Source organism: Mobula birostris, chromosome 26 (assembly GCF_030028105.1).
Source record: "Mobula birostris isolate sMobBir1 chromosome 26, sMobBir1.hap1, whole genome shotgun sequence".
Lineage (NCBI taxonomy): Eukaryota > Metazoa > Chordata > Chondrichthyes > Myliobatiformes > Myliobatidae > Mobula > Mobula birostris.
Window position 1 is genome coordinate 50,172,346 of NC_092395.1, and position 12,627 is coordinate 50,184,972.

At 44.8% G+C, this 12,627-nt stretch overlaps 1 protein-coding gene across 1 annotated transcript in view; it reads right to left on the reverse strand.

Moving 5' to 3' along the window:
• Window positions 1-3,793: 3,793 nt before the first annotated feature.
• Window positions 3,794-12,627, reverse strand: part of LOC140188327 (uncharacterized) — a 72,817-nt gene continuing 63,983 nt past the window's right edge. The window contains exon 9 of the mRNA XM_072244468.1: window positions 3,794-5,595. Within this exon, the coding sequence (XP_072100569.1) occupies window positions 5,513-5,595 (83 nt within the window). The 3' untranslated portion in view covers window positions 3,794-5,512. The remainder of the gene's footprint in view (window positions 5,596-12,627) is intronic.

The following is a 12,627-nucleotide window of genomic DNA, read 5'->3' on the forward strand; positions in this document are numbered from 1 at the left end:
AACCTGCTGGCTCATCCTCAGCTCCACCACCCCCCCACCCCGCCATATTAGTTTAAACCGTTCCCAACAGCACCTGTAAACCTGCCCACAAGAATATTTGTCCCCCTTGGATACAAGTGCAACTCATCCCTTTTGTACAGGTCACACCTGTCCCTGAAGAGGTCTCAGTTATCCATAAATCTGAATCCCTGCTCCGTGCTCCAAATCTTCAGCCACGCATTTATCTGCACCTCATTCTATTCCTATCCTCACTGCCACGTGGCACAGGCAGCAATCCCAAGATTACTACTTGAGGTCATTTCTCATCATTCCCAACTCCCTGTATTCCGTTTTCAGGACCTCCTCCCTTTTTCTCCCCATGTCATTGGTACTAACATGGACCACGACCTCTGGCTACTCACCCTCCCTTTTCAGGATATTGTGGATGTGGTCAAACACATCGTGGACTCTGGCACCTGGGAGGCAAACTACCATCCATTTCTCCTTTGCACCCACAGAGATGCCAACCTTTCCCTCCAGCTACAGAGTTCCCTGCTACTGTTGCCCTTCTCTTCAGTTGCCGACCCTCCTGAGCCATGGGGCCAGACTCAGTGGCAGAGGCATGGCTGTTGTTGCTTCTCCTAGGTGGGTACTCAAAATGGAGTAGTTATCGTTGAAGGAGATGGCCACAGGGGTGTTCTCCATTATCTGACATTCTTCCTTCGCTCTCCTGACAGTCACCCACTTACCTGTTGCCTGCAGGCTTTCCGTGATTCCTCCCTGTAGCTCCCGTCTCCCTCCTCACTCTCCCTAACAAGCTGAAGGTCATCAAGCTGCAGCTCCAGTTCCCTAACACAGTCTCTGAGGAGCTGCATCTCGATGCACCTGGTTCAGATGTGGCCATCGGGAGGCTGGTAGTCTCCCGGAAATCCCACATCTCACACCTAGAACAGAACACTGGCCCTGTGGACATAACTCTATTCTCTCGAGTTAATTCAGAAAAAAAGAAATAAGGAATGAACTACTTTGCCTCCGCAATACTCCAACCACAGCCTCCCATTGGAAAATTTTCCTGCTTTTTAAAGCTTTTTCCTGGACTTGTGCTGGAACACATCTACAATGTCACAGCACAATATTCCACTTCATTCAAGCGGAATCAGAAACTCCTCCACCTGCTCCATTGATATAGCCATCTCTCAGTCCCACTGGCTTTTGTGCCCACCCCCCTTTCATCATATCATATTTTTCTCTCCGATTCCCACCCCAACCCAGTAGTCATCCCTCAAACTCAACCAGAGCCACATCTCTCTCATGACTTTTCTTCTGGTGCTGGGCACCTCCTATTGTACTTTATGGCAGTAGTGTCCAATATCAGAAGCATTTGCAGTCAATATCCAGCATCTGGAATCAGTTACACAGCAAAACATAGAATTATGCTGCATATTCTACACAAAGGTTCAGCTCAATGTGCCTGTAATGTTCGTTCTCTGTACAACTCCCTCCAACCCATCACATTCTTTCTATGTACAGTAACTTTTTATTCCCTCACCTCGCACATACTTCCCCACTTTCCCTCGCAAACTGTTGATTTTGTGCCACTTCCTCTTGCAGCTCTGAACCACACACCCTGCCTGCTTTGACTACAGAAATTCCTTCTAGGTTCAAGGGAATTTTTGCATTGACAGGATTTTGCCAGTGGAAATATCTTTTCCACTTTCACCTTTACATGCATTTCCTCCATTTCCCAGACATCTGCTCTCACCCCACCTTCCCCCAGATGGAACAGAGGTAAATTTTCCTTGCTGGTCACCTCTTATCTCACCAGCCTCTGTATTCAACACATCACCCTTTGTTATTTCTGTCAGCTCCAACATGATCCCACCACCAGCCACATCTTCCCATCACTCCTCTTTTCTGCCTTCTCTCTTGAAACTCACTAGTTCACTCATCCCTCCCACCCACTCCTCTGAACTACAACAACTACTTTTAAAAGACAATTGGATGCCCTTACAAGGTTATGGGCCAAATACATCAGATGGGATTAGCTTGGTTGGGCATCTTGACTAGTATGGTTGAGCTGGGCCAAAAGTCCTGACTCCATGACTCTTTGTCCTCAGGCATTTATTTCCCTTGCAACCAGAGGAGGTGCAACGCTGATCCCCATACCTCCTCCCCCTCCACCATTCAGGGATCTAACGAGCTCCTCAGAGCTCAAGACATTGGTTCTTCTACAATGGAGGTACCCACGTGTACATCACCACATTGTAAAGCACTGCACTCCGTCCGCAACAGCCATCTCAGGCTTCTGGTTCAGCTCTTCCTCTCACTTCCAACCGATCTGTCTGACCCATTGCAAAGGAAAGGCCAAACACAAGCTGGGAGAACATCTCACATTGTTTTGGTATGAACAATTAAGTTTCCATTACATTGCCTGTAATCTTCCTTCTCACACCATCACGGTGCACCTGGGCTTCTCCATTTGTTCCCCTTTTCCATCCCTTCACCACCTGGTAAAATTAGCCCATCATCCCTTCCCCTACCTCCACCTATCAACCTCTACTCCAGCTCACATGTAATACTATCATTCTGGCAATCTTCCCTTTCCCATTCCTGATAGAGGGGCCTCCCAGCACTCCAGATTCCAGCATCTGCAGTATCATCAGTGTCCTTTGTAAACAGGATTAAGTTTTCTGAGGGACAGCTTGAAGGTATTTGAGGGGGAGGCAAAGGATTTAGCCTGGTCTATGTTGAGCCAGAACAGGTAACTGATTTGGAGAGTGCCAGACGTTTGCTGTTTAAGTTAAAGGACCTGAAATTATTACTGGAACAACTCTGGGATGAGGCGAAGACTGGAGAGGTAAGTGGCTGAAGGAATCGTCAAAAGATAGGATCTGCACAGGATATTGGCACTGGTGCAGGAAAATTCACTATACTGTACTGTACCACTGAGCCTGGCAATGTGAGAGCAACGGGCAAAGGGATGCAACTATCATCGCTCACCAGAAACACGACACTGGGGAATGTTTAATTAAGCTTTTTGTCCAATGTGAGCCCTTTGCTTCAATACCCTTTAAACAGACATCTCTGATCCCAAACCCATCCCACATCAGCAAGCAACCAATGGGACCGTGCCATGTACCCACCCCCTGCCCCCGACAGCATTCTTATCACTGTAGAGGAGTTACAGACAGAGCCGACGTGGAGAGTGGGAGCAGTAGTTGCTTTTGTAACAGTCCCCTGACAGATTTTATTGACAAATCTGCGCAGCTATAAAGGGAAGGACAAGAATGCCAGCATTGCATGTCTCTTTTTCAAGGTCCTGTGATTCCCTGTGTTGGGTCTAGGAGGAAGTGTCGAGCTGCCAGCTATCTCCACCTTATCAACAGAGCAGCACTCCACAGACAGGCCTGCCTTTAATGCAGACATGACCAAGCCACAAGGTGTTTTACACCACTAACAGACCTTCCCCGCTTTGAGCAGGGTATGGGAAAGGATGGCCATGTTTAGGAATAAAACCAGGACATGCATTTCCCACAAGGGGAAGTAAATTTTGACATTTGAAATTTATTTCCAAGAAGGTGAAGATGCTGGTAGCCAGCAATAAACCAAGTGACAGCTGAACTTCCCAATTTTCCTAGCAACTGGGGTCAGGCAGGAGCTCTCTCTCTACTTGGGCTAAGTATCACCCAGTGTTACTGAAGCTACAAGCAAATGGACCAGTCAAACAAAAAAATTTGTATTTGGGATAAGTATTACTGATACTTATTTCAGTGTTACTGAAGCTACAAGCAAATGGACCAGTCAAACAACAAGGTTTCTTTAGCAGTGAGTCATTTTATTTGCTAATCAGTCAACATCACCAGTGCAAAATTTAGATCACATCATTCCCCAATTTTAATCCAGTGCTGTCCACTTTTGATGCAAATGGCATCTTGTTTCGGTGTTTAAGGTCAAGCATGTGTGGGATTTGTTTAAAACAGTAAAAACAAAATCTGTGTAGTCACAGCTTGTGCAGAGGGGAGGCATTCTGGTACTTTTCTAAAGGGGAAAATAGCTTTTGATTTTGCTTTGGGGCCACAGTTGATCAAATATTCTGATTTCTCTGAAGCAGAATGAGATGGTCCAGAGTGAAACCAAGGCTCATTGAACAAGGTGATAAGTTACTAGGGTAACCGACATGACTACAGAGCAACTCAAATCATTGACTGTTTTGATGATTTATACACAATTAAACACACAAACATGTTGAATAATGCCTGAGTGAACAGACTGGATGGGAACTCATTCAGCAACTGTCGGTTTTCTACAGTGCCTGACATGGGTTGCTTATTAACCTCTAAGATCTTGCTTGTAACAGACACTGGCCATTGAACAACAGACAACACAATTCTTCATGCATGGACTTGTATTGTTGCACCTGCTTACAGATGGGAAATTATGGGAAGGGGAACTGTGGCCCAGCCTAAGCTGTGGTGTCAGGGTGGTACCTGTCCTCAACCTCCAAATTGTTCTAGCTGGTGAGCGGCCAATTTCTCACACTGCAGCAAATCTAAATCAACAGCTACTTTCCTCTTTTTAAATGCAAATAAGCTTTCACCCACTGAGCAAAAGTATTATAGCATACAAGGTAAATGGTTACCTTCCATCCAATGGCACAGGGCAGTACATAACTACTCACTTGAGTGGTGGAGGTGACACTGACTGGGGGCTGGAATGCAAGATTCTGGTGAAGCTACAGTGGGCCAAGGCATTTCTCTAATTTTAACTAGTGTTTTCGATTACCCGACACAGGAAAAAGAGATAGATTACTTTAAAGAACATGATGTGAACATAACCAAACTTCTAATATTTTGACTTTTGATTCTTCCAATCACAGGAGATGTAGAATGACTACATTTTACAGACTGTGGTGCAGAACAAGTCAAAGAGCAACAACTTTGGCACTTGAGTTTTTCATCCCTGGTGATTGTGAGAAGGGAGACAAGTAACCTTGACCCACAAGTAACCCTTGAATAACTTGTTGCAAGAGTTGAGGAGATCCAGAACCACAGGAAGGAAACAGCCTGCACTGCCAGTCACCATCCAAGATCTACCTCACCCACTGAAACCAAGAACAAAGCTAGCGATTACAATAGTTGGCAGCACAATACACACAAAGAGCAACAGGCCAACGATATTTCAGGGTACAGACTTCACCTGAAGAGTTTAACAAGATGTGGAGCAGGTTTGTACCCCAAACCCTGCAGCTCCTGCCTCACATCCCAGGAGAGACACTTACAGAGCTCTGTGTAATGTAACAATAGGAGAAAGACTGTGTGTACATACATTGAGGGAGGAGGGGGAGGTGGGGAAGGGAAGGGAAGGAAAGGAAAGGAAAGGACTGAATAGCGTGATAAAAATTCTACAAAATACAAAATTAAAAACTTTGGTCCACATTCAGTGAATCGAGCTCAGTCGACACTTGAAGAAGAGGATGATATGGAAATGTTGAGTCATGAACAGTCGGATGCTGGGAGTTCTGTTGCGGAACTCTTTACAAGTTGTGCAGTTCCTGTAGAGTTTGATCGAGGACCTGGTGCATACCTATGTTCTCTTCTTTTGCTCGAGTAACTTGCTCTATCAAAGCGAGAGGAAGAAGTGGCAGACCGGTTAGTGATGCTACAGTGCAATGAATTTTAAGACCCGACGTTCACGGTGACCCTGTTGGTGCACAGGTGGGGATGAAGTGATCAGCCCAAAATAACTTACGGAGTTAGTCAAGTTTCGAATAAGCTGATAGGCTACAACATGGGGGAGGGGAAGAAGAGAGACAGAACTAATGAGATTCCTCCATTGGAAGCTGGAATGAACCCAGTCTGGGAACATGCAAATCAATGCAACTGACGTGGCCCAGTGATAAAGGTTAGTTAAGATAAGTGCTGCAGACCTATTGCTAATAATTAGGGTGAGGATCTTCAAATAATTTCACCTAAACCCAAACTAGCAGATAACATAATCCAAATCACTTTGAAAGCAGGCTCCCAGAGAGCGTCCTCATGCCGAGTTACCTGGGGCACTGGGGTAAGAGACAAAACAGCTGAGCAAACTGTGGTGACAACATTGGGAAGCCATGTGGAGCTGGGCTGGGCTGGGCTGGTCTAGGCTGAAGCAGGTGGCACCATTCCATGCGAGAGGCACCCGAAAAGGAACACCGGCTCAGGAACTTACCCCAAATACCAAACTTAAGAGAGGCTTTATCCGAATGCTGCAGAGCCAGTAAACCAGAGGGAAGGTGGAGAGAGAGAAGCAGGGAGGATTGGAGAACAGGGAGAGAGTTCTAGACGACAGCAGAGAGTTCTAGAGCAGAGGTCAGCAGGACTTGGAGAAAGCCGAGATTGTTAGGACTATCACTCATCTGATCCGAAAAACCCCTTTTGAATCTCTTCATACAAAATGTATCTGGTAACAAAAAGAAGGAACATGAAAAATATCACCCAGACCTCAGCTTAGTCATGACTCATACAGTCTGAGCTTTAAGGCAGAAAATCTATGAAATCACTGAGCGGAAACACCATTACTTGCTCTCACTTTGAACCGGAGTCAGGGGCTAGTGAGCTTGAGATTATTACCCAGATTTAAGTCAGCACCACCACTTATTAATAAATAACAGGACCATGGGAAAATTGGTTCAAACACCCAAGTGTTCACCATGGCTGTGTTCATCTCTCTGATACGTGGTTCCACTCCAGAGATTCGGACATATCATCTCGGCTGGTGTCCAGTGCAATTCTGAGGGAGGGCTGTCCAGTTAGGGGTGTCTTTTGGATGTCCAGGTCTGCCCTCTCACTGGACGTGAAAGGTGCTATTATTTATTTTCTTATTTAGCGGTATAGTATCCAGCAGTCCCTTCTGACCTTTGAGCAGCACCACACCAGCAAGCCCACAACCCCGATTAACCCTAATCTAATTGAGGGGCAATTTACCATGACCAATTAGAACATAGAACAGTACAACATAGTATAACCCTTTGGCCCACAATGCGCCGACCCTTAAACCCCCCACCTTAAATTCCTCCATATACCTACCCGGTACATCTTTGGACTGTGGGAGGAAACCAGAGCACTGGGAGAAAACCCAGGCATCCCTTGAGGACGTACAGCGATTCTACAGAACGGCAAAGTAATTGAACTCTGACCTCCAGAACAGCTGTGGCACCAATAATAGTGGAGAGCCCAATGGTTTGGTTAGTGCTATCCAGCAGATAATGAGACTGAACAGATACCCAACCACTGTCATATTTTGTGCAAATCCATGGACAAAAGTGACTATAAATCTAATTGATTAAAAGCTCTGGGGAGTATGAAGACCTTGGGTGGTGCCTTCTAAATGCACTGATCATAGGCTATTCCATTTCCACAGGCTCCAGCAACCCACTATTAACATAAGACAGTAAGACATAGGAGCAGTTAGGCCATTCGGCCCATTGAGTCTACTCTGCCATTCCATCATGGCTGATCCCGGAGCCCACTCAACCACATACACCTGCCTTCTCGCCATAACCTTTGATGCCCTGACCAATCAGGAAATGGTCAACTTCTGCCTTAAATACCACGGACTCTGCCTCTGCCGTAGTCTGTGGCACAGCATTCCACAGATTCACGACTGTCCCGTCACACCTTCCCTAGACAGAGTGCAGCTCCCTGTATACTGTCCTATCACACAGTCCTCGACACAAGAGTGAAGTTCAGTGATTACAGACAGCCTAACTGGGGGCCAACAACGTGCTCCTCATGGGCAGTACAGTGGCACAACAAATACGGTGGCAGAACCAGACCCAGGTTCAGTCCTGACCTTGAGCACTGTTATGAGTGGAGTCTGCACTTTCTTCTTGTGACTATGATGGCAGAATATCATATTAATGGTAAGACTCTTGCCAGTGTGGAGGATCAGAGGGATCTTGGGGTCCGAGTCCATAGGACACTCCAAGCAGCTGCGCAGGTTGACTCTGTGGTTAAGGCAGCATACGGTTTACTGGCCTTCATTAATCGTGGAATTGAATTTAGGAGCCGAGAGGTAATGTTGCAGCTCTATAGGACCCCGGTCAGACCCCACTTGGAGTACTGTGCTCAGATCTGTTCACCTCACTACAGGAAGGATGTGGAAACCATAGAAAGGGTGCAGAGGAGATATACAAGGATGTTGCCTGGATTGGGGAGCATGCCTTATGAAAACAGGTTAAATGAACTCAGCCTCTTCTCCTTGGAGTGACAGAGGATGAGAGGTGACCTGATAGAAGTGTATAAGATGATGAGAGGCATTGATCGTGTGGATAGTCAGAGCTTTTTCCCAGGGCTGAAATGGTTGCCACAACAGGACACGGGTTTATGGTGCTGGGGAGTAAGTACAGAGGTGATGTCAGGGGTAAGTTTTTTACTCAGAGTAGTAAGTGCATGGAATGGGCTGCTGGCAACAGTGGTGGAGGCAGATATGATAGGGTCTTTTAAGTGACTTTTGGATAGGTACATGGAGCTTAGAAAAATAAAGGGCTATGGGGAAGTCTAGTAATTTCTAAACTAGGGACATGTTCGTCACAAGTTTGTGGGCTGTAGGGCCTGTATTGTGCTGTAGATTTTCTATGTTTCTACGTGGGTTATCCTGGTTTCCTCATACATTCCAAAAATGTATGGTTTGGTGGGTTAACTGGCCGCTGTAAATTGTCTCTATTGTATAGCTGAATGGTAAAATCTTTGGGGCAGGGGTTGGGGCGAGCTATGGCAAGTTGGGGAGAATATAAAAATGGTCAACAATGTGTAACTGGATGGTTGATGGTCAGTGCAGGGATAGTGGGTGAAAGGGTCTGTTTCTGTACAGTACTGACAAATACAGCTATAGGTACCAATCCACTCTACAAGTTGCCAGCTGAGTGAAAGAAACACCTGCTTCTTGCTTCAGTTCAATTATTGTCTTCACTGCAAGGAGCTACCACCCAAATCAGTTGTAAACTTACCTATTTTCTGTTATTAGCTCATAATAGCTTAGTACAGCAACTGCTTTGCATGTGACCACAAGACACCGTGGAGAGTTATGGACACAATTCAGCACTTCACGGAAACCAGCCTAACCTCCACGGACTGTCTACAATTCTTGTTGCCACAGTAAAGCAGCATAATCAAAGACCCCTCCCACCCTGAACATTCTCTCTTCTCCCACTGGGGGAGAAGATACAAAACCCTGAGAGCATGGATCACTAGGCGCAAGGACAGTTCTGTCCCACTACGAGTAGTTCCCTAGTACAGCAAGTTGGACTCTTGACCTCACAATCAATGTTGTTATAATCTTCTACCTTACTGCTTACCTGCACTGCACTTTTTCTGCAAGCGTTACACTTATTCTGCATTGTTATTGTTTTACCTTGCACTACCTCAATGCACTCTGCAATGATCTGATCTGTATGAACAGTTCAAGACAAGGGTTTCACTGTAACCTTGGTCCATGTGACAATAATTAACCAACACTAATTCCATCCCTGGTTTTCAAAAAGAGGGGCGGCTTCACTGAACTAGTCTGGTTGGCACACACACTGCCATCTAATGGGTGATGGATGGCGCACTAACTAGGTGGGCTATTTTACTGAATGGTATTGGCTTAGTACCCATCCAGGCAAATGAAGGGAATTCCTTTGTGAATGTTGGCAAGATTCTGAGCACCTGGAAGTGGGTCACTCGCTACAGGATCTCCAGCTTCCGACCCACACCCAAAGCCACAGTATTTATGTACTGTAGCTGGATAACAGTGACCCCAGGATTTTGGCAGTGGAGGGAACACCACTGAACTTCATGCATCTTCTCTTGCAGGTGATGGTGACTCACTGTAATCATTCTCAGATCCATAGTACTGGGTCTCAGGATTCTTGCAATGCTGGGTTTCTTCTTCTTCATGTGCCTTGCGCGGTACACGCTTGGATGATCATGGCTCTCCACGTCGCGCGATCCCTCGCAGCGTCAATGATATCTCGCACACTTAGATCTGTTAGTTCTTTCACAGTGTCCGTATATTTTCCTCTTTGTCTTCCTCTTCCGCGTTTCCCAGGCGTACGGCCTTGTAATGTAAGGCATTCTATTTCTCCCTTTCTGATGACATGGTCCAGGAATTTAAGTTTCCTCTCATTTAATGTTCTCATTAAAGATCTTTTTGTATGGGCACGTTGGAGTACTGTCTCATTAGTTACCCTATCCCTATATGATATTTTCAGCATTCTCCTAAGAAACCACATTTATGTTGCTTCTAAGTTTCTTTGGAGTTCTGGTGTTTTTGTCCATGTTTCGGAAGCATACAGCAAGATTGACCAGATGTAACATTTCAGTAGCCTTGTTGTCATAAAAATATGTCTGCTGGTAAAAATGGGTTTCATTTTTTGGAAGTTGGTTTTGGCAATGGCAATTCTTTTTATTTCTACTTTACTTCTAGCATCTTGTGATATAAAGCTACCAAGGTAATTAAAGCTGGTCTTTTGTTCAATCTCTTGGTTACCGATGTACAATTGGCAGTTGGGAGTATCCTGCTGTTTTGATATTACCATACATTTGGTTTTTTTACATTTGATGGTTAGACCAAAATCTGCCCTTGTTTGTACTACTTTGTCCAGGAGGACTTGTAGGTCATCTGCAGCACTTGCTATTAGGGTGGTATCGTCTGCATATCTTATATTGTTGATGTTAACACCTCCAATTTTTATCCCATCTAGGTTTTCTATTTCTCTGACAATCATTTCACTATAAATATTAAATAATTCCGATGAGGCAGTGCATCTCTAACTCCTCTTTGAATTTTAGTCCAATTGCTTATATTATCATCAATTTTTACCGCCACCATTTGATTCCAATATAAATTTTGAAGCAGTTGTTGCTCCCTTCCACCAATGTTTAGTTTAGCGAGAATTTGAAATAATTTTTCATGTTGCACTTTGTCAAATGCTTTAGTGAAATCAATAAAACATAAAAAGTCATCATTTTGATATTCAATTGCCCTTTCTGAAAGCATTCGTAGTATGAAAATTGCGTTCCTAGTTCCTCTAACCTCAATATAAACCCATATTGCAGTTCAGAAGTTTCTGGCCTTAACCCGATTTTAATTCCACTCAGAACAAAATCTTTATTATGTGACTCATAAAACTGGTTGTTCTATGATTTTCAGTCAATAGCTCCAGGAATTTTTGGCAGAGTTATAAATACTGATTTCAAGAGATCGTCAGGTGATACACCAGATTCGTATATGCCATTAAACAATTCAAGAATATCTATGCCCAGATCTTCTAGGGCTTGTATCATTTCCAGTGAAATTTCATCAGGTCCTGACGAAGGGTCTCAGCCTGAAACGTCGACTGTACCTCTTCCTACAGATGCTGCCTGGCCTGCTGCGTTCACCAGCAACTTTGATGTGTGTTGCATATACTTCTTTCTCCTTTTTCCACGTTTCAGTTTAATTCTTTTTTTAAAATAGTAGTTATTACTGAATGGTGATCTGAACCACAGTCTGCTCCTGGGTAGGCTTTAGAATTTGTGATATTATTCCTAAAGCATTCATTGATGGTAATGATGGTAAAACTCTGGTTTTACCCAGCCCAAATTCACTGTATGCCAATATTGGAAACATAGCTGTTACTGCTCAGCCCAACTCTGAATTTCTCCAAACCACTCAGAGCTTATCCATCAAAAACTGCACTCCAAAGCCTCCAACTCTGCCCGAGACATCAGCCCACGTTAAAGGCGAATCATTTCTGGGCTGTTTTCCATCAGAGTCTAATAGCAGGCTGGAAGTGCCTGCTGTTCTGACCGTACCTGTCAGATACAGTACATCAGAGTTGTCACTGTCCCAGCACCATTTACATCTGCCCAATCAAACATGACCTTGAAAATTTCAACTGATCACAGGCCTCAGGCACGCTGAGCCCAACTGTACCCTGCAATAGCCTGGCACTGATCGGATGGTCCAAGGAGTGAGAGGTGGGGCAGATGGGTGATTAATGTTTATAAGGAGAATGCCTGCTGGGTTTATTGGTTCTGTCACACTCAGTATGAGGAAGTCCATTGTCACATTGGTCCCAATGCAGAAGCAGGCCATTCGGCACTTTTACCTGTCCTACCCAACACTGAGGTCCTACTGGAAGACCCCTGGAACATCAGGATTCAGGAAGGAGATTGCCAAGGATGATAACTGAGTGGGCCAGGACTTTTTTTTTATATATATATATATATATATATATAAAAAATGATCATATTGACTCTGGCTCTTGCAGCTCTGTAGTAACTCACTCACTTTAGAGTCAGAAGCAGATGGGCTCACAGCTCAGGGCAAGACTGCAGTGGACCGGCACTGTTGGAGGTCTCAATTTTCATCCGTCCCCTCTGGTAGAGACAAGGATCCTAGGAAGTTACTTTAAGAGCTGAGAGCTCTAAGTTCCTAGTATTTCAAAAAATATTTGTTCCTCAGCCAGCACAATGGGCATGACGCCAAGCAGACCCTACTGCACTCTAATTACAACAGCAGCATTGCTTCAGATCTGCTTCAATAGCTGTCAAGATGGTTGGAATGAGGCAATGACAAACATACAGATCTTTTTCTCTAATCATCTACAGGTTATATTGGTATGAGAGAGATGTAGCAAGGTTT